General features: G+C 44.5%; 1 protein-coding gene across 2 annotated transcripts in view; it reads left to right on the top strand.

The window, feature by feature from the left end:
• TMEM260 (transmembrane protein 260) overlaps window positions 1-21,487 on the top strand; it is a 35,008-nt gene extending 13,521 nt beyond the window's left edge. Inside the window, exons 4-16 of one of the 2 annotated variants that reach the window (XR_012622875.1) lie at window positions 6,279-6,456; window positions 8,803-8,916; window positions 11,249-11,428; window positions 13,901-13,941; window positions 14,314-14,397; window positions 14,752-14,869; window positions 15,049-15,221; window positions 16,373-16,544; window positions 17,531-17,668; window positions 18,598-18,751; window positions 19,313-19,366; window positions 19,793-19,883; window positions 20,963-21,010. Coding sequence is in view for 1 of the 2 variants with exons in the window: in XM_074821052.1 (XP_074677153.1) it covers window positions 6,279-6,456; window positions 8,803-8,916; window positions 11,249-11,428; window positions 13,901-13,941; window positions 14,314-14,397; window positions 14,752-14,869; window positions 15,049-15,221; window positions 16,373-16,544; window positions 17,531-17,679; window positions 18,575-18,751; window positions 19,313-19,366; window positions 19,793-19,883; window positions 20,963-21,235 (1,804 nt within the window). In the remaining variant the exon portion in view is untranslated. Of the gene's footprint in view, window positions 1-6,278; window positions 6,457-8,802; window positions 8,917-11,248; window positions 11,429-13,900; window positions 13,942-14,313; window positions 14,398-14,751; window positions 14,870-15,048; window positions 15,222-16,372; window positions 16,545-17,530; window positions 17,680-18,574; window positions 18,752-19,312; window positions 19,367-19,792; window positions 19,884-20,962 lie in introns of both variants that reach the window. The other variant, XM_074821052.1, reaches the window with a different exon arrangement.
• The last annotated feature ends 4,196 nt before the right edge of the window (window positions 21,488-25,683 follow it).

The raw sequence follows: 25,683 nt of genomic DNA, 5'->3' as shown, positions 1-25,683 counted from the left end.
CATTTTTTTTAGCCTACATCAAAAAAATTTGCTTTTTCTATAAATCAAACAATCAAAACCTCTTAAGTTAAATTTAAAATGTTAAATCTTTAATGCACTAGTCTGTTATACCATGAAATAAAAATACATGAAGGGATATATCTTTGCTACAGCAAAGTGAAGTCACAGCATTGCAGAGGCAGAAGTTGCTGGTGATGTACCTGGAGCCTGTGCAAGCGTACAGGGAACCACCGACATCAGGGTCATCATCTGCAGAGACTGAAATTAAAAAAAAATCTGTTAAGTAGTTTATTAGTGGAGATTTTAAAAAGCGGGAGAGTTTTTTCTCATTCTACTGACTAAAAAGTAAAAGATGCACGGCTCAGATCTGCTACCTGTAAAGTTTTGGAGGGAACAGAAGGCAGAAATAATCAGCTTATTTCACTATGTACAGATAGGTGTTTCCACTGTTTAATACATCAGCTTCAAATATAAAATGTTCCGATTATCTTACTTCTTTATGAATCCAGTGCACTGAAGATTGCATTTAACAAAAACATTTTAATTAAATACGAATTCCTATCCATATATAGCTTTATACCAATCATTTAATAAGTTCTTGCAAATTATTAAATATAAATGTCTGCCATTATTTTCTAAATAAAAAGTAAAAATGCTGATCGAGTTCTTTGTTAAATGCATATAGATGTAACCTGTGGTCTTGACTGACTGAAAGTATTACCAAACTTAGAGGAGAGGCTAAATTTTAAATCACAAACTAACATGTTTTAGTGATTGCCAGAAATGAGAAGCTAAAAGCTATGATTGCAAAAGCAGATTAAAATGCCTAATTTCAGTTTTCCCAATTGTTCCTGCAAACTCTTAATAAAAACCTGCAGCTAAAAAATTCCTGATTAAAGCAAGTTTCTACTGCCCATGTCCTTGGAACTGAGGCCCAGCCACACATTCTTTCACTTGGGTGCCTGAAAAAGGAAACAAAATAATAATTTTTTGTTTTAGTCTTCTCCTTTTGCATTTAGGGATGCCATGGGAAAATATTTCTCACAAAGGACTGTGTGACCTCTCCTTTGCTGACTGTTTCTGTCCCTTCTGAGTGCATTTTCAGATGATGAGAATTTCTGCCCATGTTCAGAAGATTGTAGTTGGTTGACTGATAGGAAAGGGCCTTCTTCCCACTTGTTTTGTCTTGATAAAGGGCTCCATTTGGTTTGAGCAGGTCTTGTCCCAAACTAGTTATTCTGCAAAACCAAAAATGCAAGCTGTTCCCTTGACTTTTCCTCCATGTAAGATAAAGAAGCCTGGAAGGCAGCTTTTGTTCAAGCTCGGTGCTTCAATCCTTCTCGAAGTGGGCCTGGCGGTGATAGCTGTAATACCCCTAGGAGAGGTTATGAAGACTTTCCCACTGTTGCGTTGGCTGCAAATCTTTTCTTCTTTCATGAGCTGATTTCTGTGTGCTGAGGCTGTTCCAACAGCAGGGTGTGACTACTCTGAATGCTTTCTTCTAGGTGACCCAGCTGCCTTCTCCAAGAGATAGTCCCTACCCAGCCCAAGCCTAGAATCCCTCCTCCACTAGACAGAGCCTTATAGCAGGGTTATGCCCACCTTTTGCTCTTTGTAAAGCCTCTCTTCTTGAGGGAGTCACTGCAAGGTAACTTTATGCCTACACTGCGTTGACAGATGAACACCGGATGGTTATTACCATTGCCATGCCTTCATTGTTGACAACCTCTTGATCCAGTTGTTCCAGTCATCTGTTCTTTCTCATACCGGTTTCAAAGGCTGGGGGAAACATGCTGGCTTTGGGGGAGCCGGAAGCTGCCCTTCCTGCTCCCCAGAAGTAATGGAATAAAGCCCACCTAGATGTTGCTTTTACATGAGGCCAGTTGAGAATTCAGCTGTCATGGGTCTTTGTCATGGTTTTTGTAGCATCTCAACTATATTTCAAAAACGTATTCAAAGACAGAAGCATGAGTAGAAGTCAAGTGCGGATAAATCTCGCGGCTCTCTGCTCTGGAGCCCTGATGTGCTGTCAAAAGGAGGGACAGTGTTAAGCAACTAAAAGGTGTTTTCAGAAAAAAACCCAACTGTTTCCTTCTCCTGACCACGGCCTACCTGCAAGCCTCCAGCCAATGCAGATGGAAGTGGACTCCAGGCTGGGTGGCAGAGACAGAAGGCTGTGTGCTTGCTTCTTGTCCAGCAAGTCTTTACTGCATGAATTATTTGCAATGTCTGTCAGACCAGATGTTTGATTTTGGTGAGGCATGTGTCTACATACGATAAGAAAACCCCTTCTTACCTTCCATGGAACAAATGGCTTCTTGGCCTTGTTCCCTCTTTGTCTCGACACTGGCAACTGGATTGTTGAGCTTTTGCTGCAGTTAGGGGAAGTCTCCTTCCTTTACCTCTTGTGTTAACTTTCTTCCACAGCATACTCTGTCTTAACCACAAAAATGCTGTCTATGCCTGTAATTAAAAGAGCCATTATCTTTTGGCTTCCTAATGCCCTACTTCATTATGCAATGTGTCATCAGCAGCATCTTCAGTTGTAGATTGCACTGTCCTCCTTTGCAAATCTTTTCATCCTCTCTTGGCTTCAGGCTTCTTGACCTCAGGTCCAGAGCTCTGCTCCATCCCTGTGCTCTTTCAGTTCTTCCTGTCTGTTTTACTGTCATCTTTGTGCCTTTTCCATTCTTTCATCTCTTTGTGTTTTACCTGATTAAACACCCACCCGTGTCTTTCCCACCTTGAAATTGTTCTTTGGTCTAAAGTGTTGTAAGTGCCTGACCTGTGCTGCCCGTGTCTGAGTTTCTTTGTCACCTCCTCGGACAGTGTGTGGGTTTGGGGGGGCCCTCTTGGTGCTAAGGCAAGAGAGACACGGCACAGTGTCGCTCTGTGCTGGAGAAGTCCAAGAGGCTGCCAGAGGGCAGAATGCAGGGGTGCATGGAGATCCTGACGTCGATCAAAATGAGCAGTATAACCATGCTAGCCCAGCTGCAAGGCAGGGTTGATATAATTTGGCCCCGACGTCATGCTGACATAGTTGCATGGGATTCATTGCTGCTTGTCGTACTGGTGCTAATTTGCACTGTGACCTGTTGCATTGGGTGGACCTGCTGGGTTATGGTTTTTCTTCTGCCAGATGGTCTTCATCCTCATGTGGAAATACCTGCTCTGGTCACTTCCACTTCCAAGAGTGTTTCTTTCTGAATCAGCAAACTTGTAAATCCATCATTTCCATTGCTGGTAACAGAATCTGCAAAAAAACCTCTTGGTCTCCAGCTTGCGTTTCCCAAAGCTGCTGTCTTGATGTTCTTCGAGAATGCGACGTGTTTCTGTTTGTTTTTTTAGAGTCTAGTATGCTTGTAGGAACTTATTGCTCCATGCATACAACATGCTTTCACAAAGTAAATTTAGCAGCCTGGCTTTCTCATGAGTTTCACAGGAAACTAAAGGCAATGTTTGCTCTGTTGACAAACAGATCTGTGGACTGTGCTTAGTGCTGGATCCTGACCCTTCACTGCTCGGTGAGCAGAGGTGTCCTCTGCCCCACATAGCTGGGATAAGTCTTCAAGCTTTGGGTTGAGTAGCTTTTGCTTAAGCCTTATTTCATAAAACTTGAATTGCAGGTTTGAGACTTTTTATCAAGAGAACGGGATTTCTTTCATCTCACTCGAACTCTAATGATACACTCGAGTCTTTTCTGGGAAGGACAAGGAGAACTGGTAAATGATTGGGACGTTTGCCTAAAATGCTGCTTTTCATCCAAAGGTTTTTGGGAAGGTTGTTTTACCTTTTTTTACTTTATTTTCCTGCAAGAATTTCGAAGGGATTTACAAAGTTATTTTGTTGTAACTAGAAGTTTGTGCTATTTAAAGGGTTTAGTCAAAACTTAGGGATGTTGTGTAGTGGCATTTGTGTATCAGGGGATCTCTCATTTTTTTACTACACATGGCCCTGCTGCCTTTTCCTGGTATTTTTCTTCAGGAGCAGAAACCACTCCTAACTTGATTCCTTCAAGCTTCATCACATCTCTTCTTTTTCTATTCAGGTGCCACATCTTTCTAGTCACAGGGAGGAGGAGAGCACAGCCAGAGCCCTTGAGGCTGAGAACCTTGCCAGACAGATTGTGTGTGTCCCACCTCTCCCTTGGAGGAGATAGGCTCAGGGCTACTGGGCCGGCTTGGTAGCAAAACCGACGGGGCAGCATCCATGCCTGTGAACACCTTTTCTATGTGCAATTGTGTGATTTTGAAACATTATATTAATGCAGTGAGTGACAGGTATTGCCTTGGAGAATTTTATGCCAATAACCTGGCCCTGTGTTGAACCACAGTGAAGTTCAGACGTTGGAAAAGTCCGCCATGGTGGCATGCATTAGTGAACACAACAGTAGATACTAGTAGTTTGCCTGATTTCCTACAGAAGAGGTTCCATGTCACCTTTCTTCAAAAGCTTATAGGGTACTTTGCAGGTAAAGATTTGGTCAAACAGTCCCACCTGCTGTCAGTTGGGAATTTTCAGACTTCCATTGATTTTTCAAGACCCTTTCCTACAATCTTGATGCTGAAGCTCTGTGTCATCCTGAGCTTGTCTTGCTCCGGCCTCAGACACCTGAGAGTTGGTTTCTTTGTCCCCAGTGTTAACTGAACTGCCTTCTTGCCCTCCGGCTACCTCCTGCAGCTGCAGATCTCAAAATGCTTTACAAAGGAGATAAAAATCATTAGTCCTATTTTGCAGATACCTGGGGCAACAGGAGCAGAGTGGCTTGTCCCAGGCCACCCAGGATGTCCAATGTCAGTGGCAGGAGGAGAAATAGAGACCTGGTCTTCCCGAGCCCTCATCCCAGTCTTCTCCTCCCCAGGAACTCTGCTTCTTATTTTTAATGGATTACAAATTCTGACTGCACAAGTCCTTCTTTGACATTTACAGAAATAGATTGGCTGTACTGAGGTCATTTCAGGAAAGTGGAAAGAAAGGATAACCAAGGAGAGGAGCCCTTGCTAGAGAGTATTCTGCCAGCAGCTCCCTCGTCTCTGTTCATAGGGGCTGTAGGTTTTGATTCCTTGGTCTCCATTTATCTCAGAGTTACGTGAGGAACCCCATAAGCAAGTTCTACATGGACATCCACTCTCCAATCCCTGATGGGCCGAACAAGCCACCTGGGGATTTTGGCTGTGCTAGAGCATATGGCCAGTATTTAGGAGCAAATTACGCAAGTAGATTAATGAAGAAGTTGGCTAGGTTATCATTGTTTTGCTTTAAACCTTCTGGAAACATTGGGACTAAATGGAAGTGTGCGTACCTGGGGTGGAACTAGAAAAATACCCAATTTGTGGTAGAGCCTGGCTTAGTCTCACAGTGGGATGGTGAATTTCTGGAGAGGAGCTTTGATCATGGCTGCAGCTATTTCTGTCTTCGGATAAGGCTTAATTGAGTTGGTTGTGGTGCCCTATGTGGCATCTTTTCAGGGCGACTTCCCAAAGGGGAGACCTTCCAGACAGGCAGAGCCAGAGCTGCCCCTGACGTGACTGAGTGGGAAGAGCTGCTATTGCAGAATGGGTAGAATAGGTTTCCTGGGCTAAATCCCACCTCATGGGCTCCCCATGCTGGCTGCAGCATTCAGCCGAGTTTGGGCAAGTGGCTCTGTGGGGAGCTTGTGCCATAATCCCATCCGGGAGTCGCAGACCTGCCCAGCTTTTGGGCTCGCAGCCATCCCAACGGTGGGTGCATCCTCCGCTCCCTCCCGTTGCTGGCTGGAGCTGACACCCATCTTCCCCACTCCTGATCCCGGTGGGCACCTCTCCCTGCTGGGACCACAATCCTCACCCTCCCAGGAAAGCTCTGCTAATGCTGTCCATCATGAATAGCTCTAATCTGCTCTTTATTGAGCGCCTTGATGAATTTAAGGCTGCACTGGAGAGCATCCCAGTAGAGGCATGACTCCCTGGCTCGGTGTACCACGACCCGCTGGCCCATCACTCAGCGGGGTTTCTGAACCAAATTCCATACTGGAAGTTTTCATGGTGCTTGCAAGAAGAAGCGGACTCTTTGGTGTTGGGTGGCTTGCAGATAGATGGGCTGGCTAACGCCTGCTCTTCCTAATTGCAATTCTTAGCAAAGAAATTATTAGGAAGATATTAACCATATAATGTTTTGGCAGGGTGCTGGGTGGCAGTCATCATTTCTGCTGCTACAGTATGTTTATAAAAAAAAAAATAAGGACAATAAAGTAGGCTTTTTTGTTGGAAAAGAAGATTTCATGTTATCTGTGTTTGCAGGCTTTCTGGCTCATATGCTGGAGGAATCCTTGCTGCGGGGGTGTTTTCATTTTCTCGTCTAACATGGCAGTGGTCCATCACGGCGGAGGTTTTTAGCTTAAACAATCTGTTTGTGGGGCTGCTGATGGCTCTCACCGCGCATTTTGAGGAGGCATCCACTGCAAAAGAGAGATCAAAGGTAAAACATCTCAAGGAAAGTGAATAGTTCTTTAATTTTTTTCAATTAGTTATCACGCGTCTGTTTAATTTCCTATTCATTTAGTGCTGATTTAGTTTTGTTTAAATAAAGAAGGCCAAATTTTGGGACGTCTTCAGCATGTGTGCTGGGTGGTGTCCATCCCTGACCTACCTGGATGTTGAAAAGTGCCAAACATTGAAAAACCTGTCCACTTTGCTTAAGGGTTGAGTTGGGACCTGTTGGATGGGTTTGGGGTTGGTTTGTTTAATACACACAGGGCGGAAACAGGAAAAGCAAAATCATTTTCATCTAAATGTTTTAGTGCAAAGTTTGGTTTCCTGCATCAAAGACTTAAACTAGGCTGTGGGTGTTCAAGTTCTTGTTTTCAGAACTGATATTTTTCTTTGGGGCAAATAAATATATTTTACAGAAAACTTCATCTAGTCAGAAACCCAGGTTTCTACTGAAAACCAGAAACAACCAAATTTTCAATCAGTTCTTCTTTTGAAATTAAATGTACCCCTAAAATAATGGCATTGCGAAATGCAGAGACTTTAAATTTCATGCTATATTCTCTACTTTATAAACAGACTAAGCAGCCAAATGATATTTTTACTCAGCAGTCTTCTACTTCTGTTTGCCTGAACATCTGATCTCTTCTCCTCTCACAGACTTGCCTGCTGTGACTCCTGTAAATTGTGTGAATAAAAGGATTTTTGTCGGGCTAGGCTAGAATTTCAGGAGTCTGCAGTGGTAGTTTACTCAGCTTCGTGAGTTCTCAAATAACATGTTTTATCAGTGGTTATAGAGACCTTTTTTCACCATTGGATTTTTTTTTTTTTCTTTTCTGATGAGTACTGTCCCAAGATCCCTACAGCCTGAACTCCACAAAGATGGGGTTGGGCATTTTCCAACCTGCTTCCACATTTCACGTGCCCAATTTCCAATGCGATTTTCAGATGAGGTTTTCAGAAGCAGCTAAGGAGCTTCTTTCAATGTTTTTTGGGTGTCTGGCATCCCATGCCTTGAAGAAGCCAGGCTGCCAATAGCAAGCTCACAGTCCTTTTCATAAATCAGTCGTGCAAACATCTTCAGGGTGTCCTTGGAGTTCATCAATATACTTGAAAAATTACTGAGGTTGGTCTGAGTCCTGCAGGGCAGCTCTGAAGCCCACAGATGTTTTTCAGAAGTTATGGCAGGTGTTTCCATGGCAAGGCAGCATTCAACAGTGAACGCTGGGCAGCGAATTAAAAATTACCGGGTGATGCCATCACCACGCCAAGGCAAGTGTTTGCATCTCACACACCATCCTCACCGGTGACTGAAATAAGGAGGGCGAAGCTCTGATGAGAAATGGAAGTGCTGGGCAGGTGAGGATGGGTTGTCAGCTCCTGTCCAACAATGTCTGTGGGATTCTGGTGCTTTTTGCCCACCGAGGAGCTGCCCTGGGGCATGGCTTCAGGTTGTAACATGGACCATGTGGGCAGTGATGGTGAAGGAGGAGGCAAATTCAGAGGAGGAGCAGTGGCCAGTGGTGCACGTGGCACTGACACAGGGTTTCTGTGTGGAGTTGCTCTTGTAGCCTTGTCCTCCCCCACTGAACGAATTGAACTCAGCACTGGTCTGATGGTGTTGGGGCAGAGCAGAGCATATGGCAGCGTGAGGCAAAGAGAGGCTTTCCTTAGCATCAGCCGGGGATGGCCATGGCGCCAATAATGAACCCGTGAATAAACCTCAGCGAGTACCAGAAATACGCTGCACCGTGCTGCATACGTTACCTGTTTTATCAGAAAACTCTTTTAAAGATGCTTGAAGATGAACTTTTAGACTAATGAGGGATACCACATTTAATTCTCTTTGCTTAGGAAGTTTGTGTAGCCGTGACTTTAGCCCTCTGTGCCTGAAGAAGAGGAAAAAATCATTGCTGTTATATAAAATGAGATCTCTGTACATAATGGCATTATTTTAGGGTATGGCTTCTGAAAACTTTGCATCATTTGGAGTTAACTGCCAGGCAGTCTCCCCTGTGCAGCAGGGGTTCAAGAATTGGACCCCGCTGCATCGTTATGACATGATGATGCTACAGATGGTATTTGTATACATGGAGACATAGCTCTTGTGCTGGACGCTCCTTAAATAATGTTTTCCATTAAACAAATGAAATCTCCCTGTAAATAATCAAAAATAGCCTGTGTTATCCATGTTACATTTGACCGGTGCTCACCGATGTATTTGCCTTTCTCCTGTAAGCGTGCTGTGGGCTACACTGAAGCTCTTTTGGTCTCTGGCTGATTTGCAAACTGTAAAGAGTAATTGTGAATATGTTTGGATTTTTTCCCCTTTCAGATCTCTAAACTTGGTGCCTTTTGCTGTGGCCTCAGTTTGTGCAATCAGCACACCATAGTGCTTTATATCGCATGTATTGTGCCTTGGGTTCTCTGTCGGCTTTTCAGAAAGACGGTACGTATTTTCCTGACCTGTGCCTCTGTTTTTGTAAGGCAGTGAGTAATTCTTTTCAAGCACTTGTGACATTTTCATGTTGATGTACAAACAGGGACAGTCAGTGGTTTGTCTGAACTAGTCAGTCATAACCCACTGAAGTCACAGTCCATCAGTCTGACCCCAGAACCACTGATCACAATTTAGGGGCTTTACTCACATCAGCAATCTGTGACCTGCCCCTGTCTCCTGGCACAGGAGCGCTCTGCCCCAGCTGCTTGCAAATACCCTGTGAGCAGCCACGAGACCGATACTGAGAGCTAAAAACTGCTCGGTGTGTAGGAAATAAGAACATGTTCAAGACCTACCAAGCAGGAAAGCAGATGAATATCTGTTGGTGAAAAGTCACAGGCATAAGCAGTCTTTGTGCACTGGTTCTCCTGGCTGGTGGCACTGGCTTTCTCATGCTGTCAGCAAATCTGGAGATGAGTTTCTGTGTGTTGATTCCCTGGTGGTAGCAAACAAAAGCTGTGTCTGCTCATTGCAGAGCATCTTGCAACTTCTGACTGATAGCTGAAGGCACAGCAACAATAAGCAGCACAGAAATAAGGGTGCAGCTGCTTGTCTCTAGGGGAAAGTCCTCTTCAGCATCTCCTTGAGACGTGCCTCCAGGTCTGACGCAGCAAGGACTTGTGAGTCCTACAAGAGATCAGCTCTCAGGTGGAAAAGACCAAAGGAAGGCTGACCTTCAGGGAAACAGCAAGGCCCTGATCTGGTCAAATATGTGCCTTTCATCTCCTGCCAGAGATCCCATTCTCAAGATGTCCCTCTTCTGTTAAGCTTGCTAGTTGTGGAGGAAGGTGAAAACACCTTTTAGCATGCCTGGCTTATGAAGGTGATGTGCATCCGTCTGGACAAGGCTCCCGGGTGACGTTCAGGGGCCCTGAAATGCTCTTGTCTCCTGTAGGTGATCTTCTGTGAGTCAGTGCATCAGGCTGGATGTAGTCGCGTTGTAGAAATTCTCCTTTGCCCTGAAAACAGCTGCACATCACAATAATGCAGGTGCTCTGATCGCTTTGCGAGTGGCCTTGAGAAGCCTCCACCTACTCGCCCCCTTTCTCTCTCTTGCCCCCCTGAAGCTGACAGTGGGCAGGTTTCTGCTGGGCTGGTCCTGCCTGTGTTTTTTCACGCTCAGCCTCATAAATCAGGTGTGGTTCTGAGTTATGGCACAGGGTAGAACTAAGTCTGGAGCGAGGCATGTGAGCTGCAAGAGATAAGATGTAACTCAGACAAGCTTGATCCAAAATCTGTTCAGCATCTCCAGCAAACCTCTTTCTGACTATGTATTTCCTTTTAACACAATGCAGACTCACTTCTACAATATATTTGTGTTCTTTAAACAGACGTGTTGGATTTTTTTTAACTGGGGAGGTCCAGAGAGACCTCTGTGATTTCCAGCAAGGACAATCTTGTTCCAATATAATATTCCTGGGAAATACTTTAGACAACCCAGCTGTGCCTGCTGCAGAAAACCACCTAATAAGAAGCATATTTGATGGAAATCAGTGCCTTTTTAAGTAAAAAAGAGCCAGCATTCTTCTGAAGGAACTCTGGCCACCACCATTATCAAGCTACTTTTTCTGCTCTGTAGATCCTTACTCTGAGTGGTGCCTCTTCCCCATAACCCCAACTGCTGAAGAAGTGCTTTGATTGACAGGGCAGTGGCTAACGATAAAGCAAGCGTGCAGTATTCTAGGGTGGGATTTTCCAAAGCACTTAAAGGAGTTAGGCACAGAAGTCCCTTTGAAAGTCTTGTCTTCCTGACCCCTTAGGCAGTCTTGAAAATCCCACCCCAAAAGTTGGCCTATCCAATTTAGCCAGTGTAATCACGATAAAGTAAATGGCAAAACTGACTCCTGATGATGGTGATGATGTGTGTAGTTGTACTAGAGCAGCATATTTTTATTTTTTTTTTGCCAGATGGAATACCAGCCAACTCTTAATCGCTGCAAAGTGGGTTATCTCAGCCTTGCAGTGCTTCAGCCATCTATGCATGTCATGCCATGATTTAAATGTGAAAGATGCAATGAGTATGATACTCATGAGTCCTAGCTAATATTATTTGCTTCACTTAAATTTCACCCTGCCATGCAAAGGAGATCAGTTTGATGCAGTTTCCTAGTAATCCACAAAATCGTAAGGTTTAACATAGCATTTTGTAGGGACTTACTATAAATTGAGAGATCAGCTCTGTGTAAATATATTTGATGTTTTTTCTTTATCTGTTCTTGAAGTTCCAGCGTGATTAAACTAAAATAAACATTGTTATGCAATATGACATATTTTGGTGCAGGAATTGTCCCTAGGCCATTTGCTGAAGTTGGGTTTATGCTTCTTGGCTGGTTTGCTGCCTTATCTCTATCTGCCGGTGTCATCCTACCTCAATCGAGCCCGTTGGACATGGGGAGACCAGACGACTTTGCAAGGATTTTTGACCCATTTTCTCAGGGAAGAATATGGGACATTCAATCTGGTAAATAAGGGTCATTTTCTAAATTACTTTCTTTTAACTTATGAAATAGCAGAACTTTTCTGTTTGTGCTCATTAATGTCTTGCAGGGGAAGAAATAATGTTTTCTTTTTTTAAAAAGTATTTCTGATTTTGACCTTCTGATCTGTCAGGTTTTCTGGGAATAGATTACATCACTGGGAAAGCAAAGAAATATTTCTTTGCCTTTATGGGGTGAGCCGTATTATTTACTGGGAGCTGCACAGGTGTCTTGTATTTGTAAGAGCCCAAAGAGCAACCTGGAGGGAGATGGTGACATCAGTTTTGTGTTTTCCTTGCTTTAAGACAGATAGTTGACTTATTATTTTTTTTGACTTATTATTTTATTTGACAACAAAAAGTTGACTTATTTTTTATTTTAAATTCAGCTATTTGAAGAGGTTGCAAGCCGTTTTCATTGCTGTACCTTTAAAAAAGATTCCTCTTAACTTACTTCTTACTAATATTGAATTTAAATGAATGGGAGGTTTGAGGGATCGCAGAAACCTCTGCCTGGAGTTGTTGACAGGTCTGTGCTCTTGCCCAAGGGAGGGAGGTATTTCGCAGTTGCTTGATGAGCGTAGGGTTTGCATCTGCCTCCTCCAGCCCTGACTTAGATGTTTGGCTCTGGCCACCCAAGGAAAGCAAGCACCCAGAACCCCTTCTGTCCTTCCTGCTTCTGAGGTTTCAGTGCAGAGGGCTGGGAAATCGGACCACTGGGGGGAAAAAAGAGAAGAAGGTATGGTTTACATATTTTGTTGCTCCTTGGGGTCCTAAAGCCCCACATCCTCAGAAATTAAGCCCCTGCATCCAGCCAATGTGACGCAGTGAGCACCGTTGCCGTTCCATTACAGCCTTCTCAGAGAGCCGGGTGGCTGTAGGCTGTGAGGCAAAAGACTTGATAATTCCTACTGCTGCCTCTTAATCTTTCCAAAACTCCTACAGAGATAAGATCCACCCTCTGAAGGACTTCTGAGATTTCCCCTGTTGTCCTATTCCCAGCCATCTCCTGAGAATGAGACTCCATTGGGCAGAGCAATACCAAGGCATGCAAATCCCTTAACTCCTTTCTCCATCAAATGTGATGAATTCAAGTTGATGTTCAGGAGGCTTAGGGATGGACTGCGTGTAATCCTACACCACAAATCACATTTGCGATGACTTTGTCTGAAGAAGGAACAATATATGCAGCAAAATCCAAGCATTTGGTCCTGCCGTCAGTTGGGCTAATGCCAGAGCCCTGCCTGGATGGACAGACAAGCCTTGTGTCCCACAGCTCCATTTTAAGGGCAGGCAGGGTCAAATAAAAACAGAGAAAAGACTCAGGAGAGGGTTTCACGTGTAAACCTAGGATCAGAGATGTCATCTCCTGCGAGGGATGTGTCTGAGGCCAGAAACCATCAGCTGCCAGCAAGGTGGGGCTTTGCAAGAAACAGAGAGGTAGCAGTGGTGCTTCAGGAGCTGTGGGCTGGCTCTCCATCCTCTAACACTTTTATTTTTTTATTAAAACTTGAATGCAAATAACTCTTCCATTTTCATTGCGATTAAATATCCCTTCCAGACCTCCTGGATCCATTTACCTTATCTTTTATCTGGTAGCCCCCACTTTTCCAACAAGCACCTAAGAAGGTAACTCCTCACCTCCACCGAGCCTGTCTTCTTTCCCAGACTTGTGCCATGGATTGCAAATATCTGCAGTACAAATTCTTGTGAATCTCATATAAATCTCACACAGCTCCTCCTTTGTCAGGGCAGAGGGGACAGGGGCAAGTCTGGTAAGCAAGCAGGTTGTCTTAGGCTGTGGGGAGATGTCCTAGAAAATAATTGCATCGTGCAGATATAGGATGAGAGGAAAAGGCCTCAAGTTGTGCCAGGGAAGGTTTAGATTGGATATTGGGAAAAATTTCTTCACTGAAGGGGTTGTCAAGCACTGGAACAGGCTGCCCAGGAAACTGGTGGAGTCACCATCCCTGGAGGTATTTAAAGGATGTCTAGACGTGGCACTGAGGGATGTGGTTTAGTGGTGACCTTGGCAGTGTTAGGTTAACTCTTGGACTCGATCTTAAAGGTTTTTTCCAACCTAAATGATTCTGTGATTGTGTGATATAGCGGACATCACAGCTAAGCCATATGATGTGCTCGAGTCACACAGTAATGGGTTGGTAGCATCTTAAAAAAATGCTTATCCAGGTGGTAAACCCTGCACAGTGGCATAATGTAGAGCAAGAACATGGGAGAAAATCTTGAAATGAAGGTTTGAGTAGAATTTTGCTGTCTTTTTGTTGTTTAAGCAATTCCTGTTCCCGGTGCCCACCTTGGGGTACCACCTGAAGGGGTTTTGAGGAGCCCTGTGTGCTCAGGGCTCTGCAAACAGAAAACAGAAAGTCTTTTCCTTACGCCAGTGATACAGCAATCAGTGTGTGGGTTTCTCACAGATTTTCTTTCTTTTAAATCTAGGCCAAGTCCGAGACAGGATCCAGTATGAGAGAAATGCTCGTGTAAGTAAAATCTTGACTGTGCCTTTTAGTGGAGAGAAACCTCTTGCTGCTGCTGTCATTTGGGCCAAAGTAGCTCCTGTCCTGCCTTTCCTTGGCTTGGTCCAGAGCTGGGGTGGTGTGTGTCCAGTGCAGGGACAGCACACATGTCTGTCTGTCTTCCTCATTGAAGGAAAAATACTGGATCCCCTTCCCCAGTGATTTTTCATTCAAAATCCTGACGTGTAAACCGAGCTTGTTCCCATTTCTGGTTGACTTAATCACAGCAGAGCGGGAATGCGTTATGTTGTGCTTATTCCCTGCTTCTCTTGACAGTTTAATTGAGTGCAAGGGGCAATCTGGGGATGACGCATCCATGCACTAATTTCTTTGCAGTTTTCAGCTGGCGCAGATGAAGTCAGAGCTCTCCCTTCCCGTCCTCGTCCTGGCGCTCATGGCCTGTGTGAGCACAGCACTGCCGTAAGTTGGAAGAGAATATTTGCTCTGATGTGCACTTTCTTACTGGCTGCATGGGCAGCTGTCTTTGCCTTCTGCTTGCTGGGGAGAAAATTTCAGCAACTGGCTGGGGCCATCTATTAATTAAGAGCAAAATATCCCTATTCCTGGTAACCCTGTGGCAAGCTTAAGAATCTTGAAATCCTGATGGTTTTGTGCTTTGAAAACAGAAGTTTCATAAATTGCAAAGGTAAAGGCTCATCAGCTCCTTGTATTAAATGCGTTTAGGTATGCAGAGAGATGGTGGTTCTCAAGCACATATAACTTTCGTCCCCTTTTTTGTCATGTCACTAGAGTGCTACGTTATTTTTTTTATAGGACAAAGCAACAGAAATCACCCGTGATCTGGCTCTTCACTGGAATGCTCTGTCTTTATTCCCTTTTCTTTGCTTGGAGAGCAAATTTGGATATTACAAAACCTCTGTTTCTGGGCGTGGTAAGTTGCACTCCAAAAATTGCTCTGGCATGGTAAATTTTAGGAAGAAGCCTTAAAACCACCTAATCAGGAGGAGGTGGTTGTTTTGAAGCTACGTAACGTGCAAAAATACAGCGACTTATTCTGTTTCCTTATAGCTGGGGAAATGGAAATAGGGTCTGTGGGATTTTGTTTCCTAGGTGGAGCGATTCTGGCTGCAGAGCAGTGCCGTGGTGGCTGTGCTGGCGGGGCTGGGGCTGGCCGCGCTCGCCTCGGTCGGAAGCGCCGTGCTGGAGGGCAGCCGGGCGCTGCCATGGCTGGAGTGGCTTTCTGCTCTTGCTCTTGTTGCTTCTCAAATATGGGCAAATTACAGGTAACAAATCCCCCAGGCACATGTCGTGGCACAGCCTTGCAGGGCTGCGGGGTGGCATGCAGTTGGGGTGCTGCTGTAAATCCCACCCCCCCTGCTGCTGGGGTTTCTGTCCTTGACTTGGAGTGGGAAAGGCACTTTTCACATCCCACCTAAGCTTGTGTGGTCACAGCCTGCGGGATTCCCTTGTTTGATTTCCCTCAGAATCACCAAGCACCAGTGCCAGGCTGTAAATGGGGGTATTATGTAGGTTGAAAGAGGAACACTGTGTAGATACATAAACTTCTTATGAAAGAAACTCTTAAATCTGTGTTTTATTTCCTGAGAAAGTCTACAGAATTCATTTAACCTGAATAGTCACCTCCTTCCCTTGCTTTGCTTCATGAAACCTTGTGCCCTGAGGTTTTTCTTAGTTTTTTCCTTTTTGAAGGGTGAAATCTGTAGTGTAGGGCTTCCTTATCCCATAACTGTGCTGAAGGCTCTTCAGTGGCTTGGGTAGGAATCAGTGTAGTAGTAGGGATGCTCAGGTAGAGGTTGACCAACGAAGCATAGACTTTATACTCAGGAATCCTGCCTTTGCACACAGCTTTTTCCAAAGGCTGGTCCACAGGTGAGCCAGTCATAGCTTATGTCCTGAGCCAGTCATGGAGTGTCCTCTTCTTGAGTTCATACCTGGAGTGAGTGCACACACAACTGTCTAACGAAAAGGGTCTAATCTCAGGTCATGTAAATCTATTTCTGCCTGATGCTAAAAAACTTGGCTTTTTAATGCTTAATTAAAAGCATTAAAAAGATGAGGAGGGTTTCAGATGCTTTACAGAACCATCATTATACTGGCTCTTCCAGAACCAACTAGTAAGTCTTGAGGTTTAGCCCAAGAAAAAATCAGAATTAAGGTGAAGGCATGCAATAAGTGTGAATTTTGGCAAAACTGTAGTGGCTCATGTCTCTGGTGCTGGTTTCTGGGGGACTGTAGTCTAAAGGCTTCGTTTCTGCATCTCTGTTTCCCTGCAAATGGAGATGATGTTTTCCAGCAAGATCTGACCAGGGTGGACTTCCCCTGTGGATGCCTATTGCATAAATTTGTTCTGAAGATATGCAAAGCCATGCTAATACCTGTTTTTAAGATACTGATTTTTATCTGTTCTCTTAAGCATTTGTGATCAGAGCAACAACTATGTTGTTGATAAGTTCGCAAGGAATTTGCTGTCCTCTATGCCGACGGGTGCAGTGATCTTGCTAAGAGGAGACTTACCCGGGAATGCTCTTCGTTACGTTCATTATTGCGAAGGGATGAGGCCAGATATCACCTTAGTGGACCAGGAGGTAGGTTCAGAAATTAATATTAAAAGAGGCAACAGGCAGATTTAAGAACAGGAGGCAAAAGTTCAATTGTTCCTTTCTCTCCTCAATGGGGACTTTTTGTTCGAATAAAACTCATGATGCAGAAATAAATAAAATTGATTTGTGGGTAGGTCTGGGATGCAGCATGGTTTGTAAGTCCCATTCAAGCCCAAAAAGCCAACAGGGAGGCAATAGCAGATAGAGAGAAGGGGAAGCAGAAGTCCTTCATCATGGCACATATCCAGATGTGGCCCAGGGCTGATGTTTGCCTTGCTGAGGAAGCTTCGTCCCTGTTCTTTTCTGCAGTTGCCCTGAAATACCGATGTTGGGGCAGCAGAAGACTTCTGGGAGCAGCCTGGAGGGCAGCAGGTCAGCAGTTGCCCCATGGACAATGTGGCTTTGGGGTTTCTCTTAAGGGCTTTACCATGCTGAGGCTTATTCCTTGCATCCCCTCTGTTATCTTGGTTCCCCCAAAGTTGGTTTTGCGGACTTCTGCATCTATTTTTTACATTAAAACAGAGGTGCTGTGTGTCCCTGGGTGGTGTTTGAATTCTTTCCATTTTTTCCTGAGAAATAGAAGGAAAAAAGCCCCTACAGAAAGGGACACCTACACTTCCACTGCCACATCAGTCCTTGCACTTGCCTTTGCAACAAGAATTTGTGACTTGTTGGAAAGCCCAAAACCCACCCCTCACATTTAACCAAACCAAAGCCCTGTTGTGTCTCTTACCAGTAGCTGTTTTGTGTTTCCTTAGAGGTTTTCCTGCTCAGCAGTGAGAACCACGTGCCTCTGATCAGAAACCACTGGTGATCTGGTCTGGTGGTGGGGTCCCGGGTCATTGCTGAAATGGGAGGTGACTTTACTGAACAAATAGAGTCATTACTCCTGCAGAAACCATGTCTTCTGGATGTAAAATGGATGAAAACTTTGCTTCTTGTTTTAATTATGATAATATTTTTGGTGATAGATGATGACTTACGAATGGTATTTACCCAAGCTGGCAAAGCATTTACCTGGCGTTTATTTTCCTGGGAACCGGTGGAATCCTGTGGAAGGAGTATTACCCGATGGGACACTTGCTTTTAATCTCCATCGTTTCCTCAAAGTAAATAAACAGTAAGCATTTCTTTCATATGTAACAGCTTTCCTAAAATCTTCGACCTTTTTTTTCTTGAAATTGTTTATGGAACAGCTTGGTACTGCATCCAAAAGACCAATTTTCTCCACTGACTTGCTCCCCGGTGGCAAGATTATTTTTGCAATTAAAGCAAATATCTATGCAGAAGTAACTCCATCCGGATATAATGTTGCTTGTTGTTTTGGGGTTGGTTTGGTTTTTAGGAAGGAAAAATAAGAAGGTGATCGGCAGAGAGTATTTGCTGATTATGTTTTTTGTTGTTGTTGATACAATTCATCAGAAAAAAAGGAACATTCCCGTCTACTCAAAATGATGATGGTTGGAGAGCAAATTGCTGCTGCTTCTCCTTCGTGAACATTGTGGCCAACTGATTAGCATAGAATGAATGTATTCCAGGAATAATCATCATATAAAAATAGCTTAGTAAGAGTGGAGAAAGGATTAGATACTCACATGAATAAGAATAGCATCTGCATTTAGACCAGCCAGGGTGAGCCTTGCGAGTGTGGGTAGGCAGAAGAGCCTTGCCAGGTGCTGTCGGGAAGAAATGGGCTTCTCCTACGGCGTTTGGCGTGTTTGTGAGGTCCAACATAGGGGAAAGGATGTCTCTCCTGTGCTGGCTGCAGAAGACGTGCGATGCCAAATGGGGTATTCGCTTGTGGCGGGTGAGCTCTTTCACATACTGACCCAAAGATGTGCCCTTTCTGATGTGAAGTGCTCTGGATGGATGGGGATCCGTGCTGCAGAAAATGTTGTGCTGGTTAAGACCTGTCTGCTGCACTGGTGTGGTGTGTGTGGTTTGCTCAAGCACGTGGTGTGGCCCATGGTCTCTGGCATGGCTTCAAGATTGCTCTCTCTGTTTTTTGTTGGCAGTAAGGAAGTGTTTGTCTGCATAGGTCTTCATGAAGGTGACTCGACCTGGAGAAGGAGCTATTCGCTCTGGCCGTGGGGTACCTGTGAAAAGTTGGTTCCTTCCGATGTTGTTTTTGACCCAGGAGAGTGGATTCATCTTACAAGAAATCTCTACAACTGGACTGAAGACTATGGCAGGTATGAGGCAGAGGTGACTGCTCCATCCTGCTCATCATTCGTCTGCCAGCATCATAACCACGTCCACTGCAGTGTTAGAGAAATTAAACATGAGCTGTAATCGTAATGTTTTGTGTTCTGGAACATATAATAAATCCACATGTGATATTTGTATTAGTGTTAAAAATAGAGAGGACGTTTCTAGTCAAATATCAGGTCCAATTCTAATCTTAAAACTTGATCAGGAGCCAAAAAACATTGAGGACTTGGGACATACAAAGCTTTAAATGTCATAGACCGAACTGAGGTGGGGGGTAAAAAGCATCTTTCACTTTGAGGATAGGTAGGATGCTGTGAAACACCTGATATACCAGAGGCTCCTTCTATGGAAGGAGAGGAATAAAGTTCTATGAATGACTGAGGATCATCTGAATTCCCTGCTGTCAGAGCCATAGGCTTCAGCACAGGTTTTCATCTGCCTGGGAGGTCTGTAGCTGCCTGGGTTAGAAGGGTTGATTGTGCAGGGACTGAAACACAGTGGCATGGATCTGATGGCTGAATTTTATTCTCATTCCTGTTTAGTTTCAAGCCCTCTTCCTGGGAAGCTGTCGCCAATGAGGAGATGTGGCAAGCCAGGTGATGCTCCTTTGCTCCCTTCCAACAACCAGTGGGTGATGCCAGCTCACTGGTGTGGAAATACACACCAAAGCGGGCAGCTTGATGGTGCATGGCCTTATTGGATCTAAATGTGCCAAGCTTTGGAAGGAAAAGGTTGGCAGAATGAGATGAAGCATGCATGGCCTCCAGCAAATCCTTCAGGGAAGCGATCATTTTGTTCACCAAAAGGTTGTTCTGCTCAAAGTGTCTTGAAGGAGCAGAGGGTAGTTGGGACATAGGGTGAGAAAATAAATCATGAATTAAAATTTGTGTCACTGATGACTTAGATGGAGCTGCTGGTGTACTGTCCCATACATGGACATGTTGAAGATGTGTATATAACCATGTGATGTGATCTGGTTATATTAAGCAGCTATTATATGGAACTTTTTCTTGTTTTTCTAGGATGAAAACAGCTTTCTTTATATTTGACCTTGCAGAAACTGCCAGCGTGACTGCAGAAATGAAATCACAACTTTACACATTTGCGTACACTGTAAGTCATATATTTGGGTTATGAATGATCCCTCTAGTCTCCATCCTTGGTTTTTTTTTTTTTTAATTTCTTGATTCCACAGAAATATAGTCTTCCCATGTAGGTTGGCAGTCCTGTAGCCTGCATTCTCCTTTGTTCATCCGAACTGGGAGCATAGCAGATTCAAAGAGATTTGTTCAGGGATTTTATCCATTCCTACTTGCCCCCTCGGTCACGGAGGATGCCAGAACCTAACCAGTCGACACCCTGCTTTTGCTCTAATTATGTTGTCTGTGCTGGTGCTCCAAACCCATGCCAAGAGATTGCTTGTCCTGAAGTCCCCTCTATGCACTTGTCCTCTCTGTCATTACACAGTCATGCATCTGAGCCAGCAAGTGTAAAATCCGACAGTCTTCTCGCTGCAAATTAATTCTGCTGCATTTCATAACAAAGAATAACACCCATAAGCTGGTGTGGGTATCTCTGGAAATACTGGACTGCCGGAGATGTGAACAAATGCATAAAGCAATCGGTGTGTGTCAGCAGAGAGGAGTGTTTCATACCCCAGCAAAGAGTCAACAAATACTTTCCTTTCAACTCTTGCCCATTTTGCTGTGACTTTTGTTGATCTGCAAAGTTCTGGGGCACGTGCCTACAGTTGAGCTTATGAATATTCCCACTCGAGTCAACAGACTGATTAAGTCCTGTGGAAGACGTCCTGATCTCCTAAAATATTGAGTAAATGTCTTTTCAGGCGTGGCAGTTAAATCTCTTTTTCCCCAGCCTGGTGTAACACCGCTCTCGGGGAAACGCATAATATGTGGTGGGGTTTTCACAATAATCTGTAATGTTTCTAAACAAAAAGCTGCTGTAGGAAGGGGAACATTTCAGGCCCCCTTGGATTTCTAATTCATGCTGTTGTACATCGCATGGCAAACATGGAGTGAGTTACAGAAATGCTCCAACTCTGGACTTGGACATCTAAATAAATAGCATCTGTTCCTTTACAGGCAGTTTTGAAGCACTGTTAAGAGTTGTTGGTCCCTGTCATTCAATTAATTTGTCCCCATATTATTTTTTTTTTTTTGTCCCTTTAACAGTCATACAAAGAAATTGTCAACTCTCATCCAAATCACCCAGTGAACTGGCACAAGAACTACGCCATCGCCTGTGAGAGGATGTTGCGTCTCCATCGGGTGGATGTGGATCCCGAAGCGTTGCTCTCCGAAACTGTGAAACATTTCCTTCTGTACACTGAGAAGGCGGAAGATGATCCCCAGCGGCAGGATATTCTGCAGGCTGTGAAGCACCTGAAGAAAGAGCTGCAGGGGCTGAGGAAAATGAAAGAAGACCTGAGGCAGCGAGCTGGGTAGTGCCCGGTCCTCAACCTGCATGCTGAAAGTTTGAAGTCAGGACTTAAAATCTGAATTAGTCTTTGACAACGTGAGAATGGTTTTAAAAGGCAATAGAAATGGCAGCGGAGAGGAAATCAAGTGTGATTGCCTCTGCAGGAATGTACTGTTGTTTGGTCTTTGATTGCTGTTGCCAAATGAATTGTTTGTGTTGTTTTGTGTGCGGGGGGAAAAAAGCTCATCACTAAATAAAATACTGGGTTTTGAAAAGGAGAGTTTTCTTTTAAAAGAAACCTGTGAATCTGTTTTACTGTGAAGATCTTTTAATGAGTGCAGCATCCTTTATAGGTGCAAAAAATGTATTTAGCCTTTAAAAGTTTCTTCTCTTACTGAGCCAAGAGGTTTTCTACAGCCATTTTGCTTTAGCTGTGCTGCGTCTGTGATTTTGTGGTGAGGGGGCAGCACGGTTGGGTAGGTTTCCATCAGGACAAGGATGTGGGACGATGCCCTTCACGGGAGCCTGATCATTCGCTGTTTGGGGTGTGCTCTGTGCCCAGGGGTGCTGCAGACACGATGTTCTCCCAGCACAGGATGGTGGGTAGAGACCAACCCATCTCTTTCTGCCTCCCTTGCTTTGCAGGGGTGGTTATTTCCATTACACTGGGATTTTATGTTGGGATAGACTTTATTGCTCTAGTTTTCCAGTAATGAGCAACTTGTGTATTTTCCCTTGCAGAGCGCCGTGACTGTAGGCAGCAGCGTGGCATCTCCTGCCTGGGGCAGAGGGACCGTGGTGCTGAGACCCTGCGCGGAGACACGAGAGAGCTCCCGTGGGACACTGCTCTCCCCTGGCCTCATGGCATCTGTGCTGTGGCATCTTCCTGTGCAAGTCTGTAACACTCGTCTACTCTGCCGTGTCCTCGCAGGTACTGGGGATGCCAGAACTGAAGATTTAGAGATGGCAGGGGCTTTAAGCAAAAGAGCAGAGTATGAATCCATTTTCAATCTACCCCAAAAGTCAAGCAACTTGGTTAACGAGCTCAGCTACTTGTTTTTTAAAAAAAAGGTGGACACAAAATAGCATGTTTTTCAAAATGTTGTCGATTAAGATGTACTTCAAATGCTTAAAACAGACCCAAAACTCTGCTGTTGTTACTGGAAAGTTGTGTTCATCTAAATTTTTAAACTTGGTTCTGTGAGATCTCAGCCCAGTGTTTTATAGGAGACAAATTGCTGCTAGGCCAGGATTTCATTTGGACTAGTAAATTTTTCAGAGAAGAAAGAAGTACTTCTGTAAAGGCCATGTTATGGAGTGGCACCTCTGGAAGCTTCCCAGGAGGCTTGGCAGAGCAGATCAGGATGTGTGCAGGAGCGAGGGGTGATGCACATGGATGTTCTGTTGGTCTGTAGTTTGAGGTGCGTGTAGGTGCAGATTTAGGCTCGGGTGGCTACTAAGGTCCTTTTAAAAAACTATTTTTGTGGTTCTCTCCAAGTGCCGATCTTCCCAGATTGTCTTTCCTTGAACGCTGCCTGTATAAAAATCAAGCTGACATCTAAGAATCTCTTAACTCCAGTTGCAAAATAACATCCTTCAGTTTTTTCCCTCTCGTTCTTATTTATTTTCATAGTATGATTTCCATAGCAATTCCCCCTGTTACTTCTATAAACGATTCCTGTACAAACAGCAGATGAGAAATGAGCAATAAAAAGAAAGAAAACTACAGCTTCTGGGTTGCAAAGCCACAAAGCAGAGTGAAGAGAAGGAAGAGGAGCGGTTCAGGGGTGTCATTTTAACTCTTTGTGTTGTAATTGACTACATTTCAGGTCAACCGTGCCTCACTTAAATCTCTTCCTTTTTCTCAATCCCCGCAGAAGTGTTTGTACAGAGCAGGGGAATATCATACATTCCTCTGTGCAGCTTTCTCAGGGCTGGCTTTCTTCTCCCTTCTCAAAATCAGTCCTTCAGCCTAGCAGAAAAGCATTAGGAATCCAATTTTTGAATGCTTTTGTTACCTGCATTATTGAAAATCCATTCAAGCAAATATACTGAGCCGAGGGTTTTCTTTATCTTGATTAGATGCCCCTCCTTAGCTGCATAGTCTTGAAATAATTGGAAGCTTTTGTGGATTCCACTATCTACTCGGGAGAAAAGAGGGGCTGGACAAAGGTATCCCAGCCTGCAGCCCGCGTCGAGTAACGTCGTGTATTGTAATAAGCAGTGATGCAACTACAAGGAGAACTTTCCCACCGGCAAAAGCCTTCCCAGGTGTGAAGAGCAGTGGAAAAGTGATGCTTTTTTAGGGAGCAAAGCAGAACTGGTTGCAACCCTGCCGTTCACGTGCGCCGTGTCCGTACGAATCGCGTGCACGTGTGATACAGGTGTCCGTGCTGAGCATTCAGCTCGAAGATATCCCTCTTTGCGCTGGCCGATCGCAAAGGGGAAAATATTTAACAGCGATAGAAGTTAAAAAATTCCGCCCCCTGAATCTGTTCAGATGAGATTTGCTGGTGCTTGTAGACAAAGCAGTTGGGTGGATGTTTCTGAGCCTGTTCGCTAAAAGGGGGTGCTGAGGGATGCTGGCAGAAGTTTAATTTTTATCAGCTCCTCTTAGGTGGCACCCTTAAGTTTATCAAACAAGCAAAGCTGATTTGCTCTTCGTTCGTCTCAGTTGCATGAATCGGTTGCCAAGTAAACAGGATTTTGCATTTTCCTAATTACTTTCATATTTGTGTTTTACCTCTATTTGTTCTCTTGCAAAACTGGTCCTAATAATTAGGCAGGCTCCTGCTGCCTAGACCTGAAAAAAAAAAATAAGGGGGGGGGGGGGGGGGAAAGACTTCTGAGGGTTTTTTCTCCCTTATAAATTCATTTTTGTTACAAGCATCTTTTATACATATTACTAAAGGGAGCGCACTAAGAAATGCAAATAATAGTTCTTTATTTTATTATGACAGTTAATTAATAGCAACCTGTTTTAATGAATAAAGTCACTCAGAGTCCTTCAGCACTTCCTAAGTAGAGGCCAGAATCTGTAGGGATTCTTTTTTCCCCCCCATTGTATAGCTCCGAGACTCCGCGCACTATATAGGGCCTGTATAGAAATGCTCGCTAATGAAGAGGGAGGGCGAGGAACTTGTCTGCATTCAAAGATCACTGGTGAGTCATTCAGCGAGAAAAGGCCCCTTGCTAGGAATAGTCACAGTTCCGCGGCATTGTGCTAGCAAAAGGGTTTGATCAAAGGTCTCCTGCCGAGCTTGCATGGTTTCCTTTCATACGACGACCATAATTAAAACCACTAATTCTCTTTTAAAATGCTGCAGGATGCCATGTAGGCATCTGTCTGGAGTGTCCTTTGTGCTGTCGGGAGCTGTTAAGGACCAGCGCCGAGGGCTTTTCAGCGACATGCCAGTCAGGAAGGTGATTCGACATAAGGGTGCCTCTGAAGGCTTGACAGGGCCTTGACTACACAATTCCAGCTGAATTTGCCCCTTGTCAGCTGCCAGTAAATAAATCTTAAAGAAGGGGGGGGAAAAGCTGAAGTTTCATTACCTGATCCCCGGGGCTTTGTTGGTTTTGGCATCGCCCAGGGGGAAGCCCTCGCCCCTCGGGGCCAGGGAGCTGGAGATGGCCATTGGAGACCCCGGCGCCCGGGCCGTTTGAAGACCGTCAATACTTGTAACAGTTCAGCTGTTAGGAAGACAAATAAATGGAAGAGCCCATTAATCCCCTTTGGGTACTCGGTGCCTTTTGCCCTTTTATCGCAGCCTTATTAGGTTCCTACTCATCTTGAACCGGGAGGGATGAATTGAAGTTGTTGAGCGCTAATTGGCAAAGACTTTTCATCGCAGGCCAAGAACTTTCACTGACTTGAAAGTAACTTCACCATGGGGAGGATCAGCAAATTCTTGCCTCGCCATTAAAACAAAACCCCCAAATCCCGTTGGGATTCAGTGCGGTGTTTAAAAAAAATTAGGGAGGAAAAAAAAAAAAGGCAACTGCTAAATTGTTGGGCTTGTCCTTCGTGAGGATGTTGGCAACTTATATTTGCCCTTTAAAAGAGAGTCACGGAGCCAGATGGGGCACAGGGTGATCCATCCTGAAACACAGTTGAAAAGCACGTGTCTTACATGTGTACACCTGCGTTACCAAAACCTGCTCACGGGCCAGGCTTCCCAAAACCAGCCTGGGAGATGATCTGTAAGGTGGCACCATCATTCTTGACAGTTTGCTGAGGTTCTGTATGCCCAGGGACAATTCCAGCTGCCTTCGAGTCATCCCTGGGCTTGGTGATGGAATTGATAGATGGGAAATATTTCAGTGTGGAGGCACTTGGATGTTCTCACGTGAATTATTTTTTAATGTTGATTTTGTAAATGCTACGTTAATTTGAACGTACTTAGAACCCTCTCTCCCCATGTCCCCCATTGCATATTTTAAATAAAGAACAAAACTTTTGCCAGGTCTTGAA

Source organism: Strix aluco, chromosome 4, assembly GCF_031877795.1.
Source record: "Strix aluco isolate bStrAlu1 chromosome 4, bStrAlu1.hap1, whole genome shotgun sequence".
Taxonomy (NCBI): Eukaryota; Metazoa; Chordata; class Aves; order Strigiformes; family Strigidae; genus Strix; species Strix aluco.
This window is presented reverse-complemented; position numbering and strand designations above follow the sequence as displayed.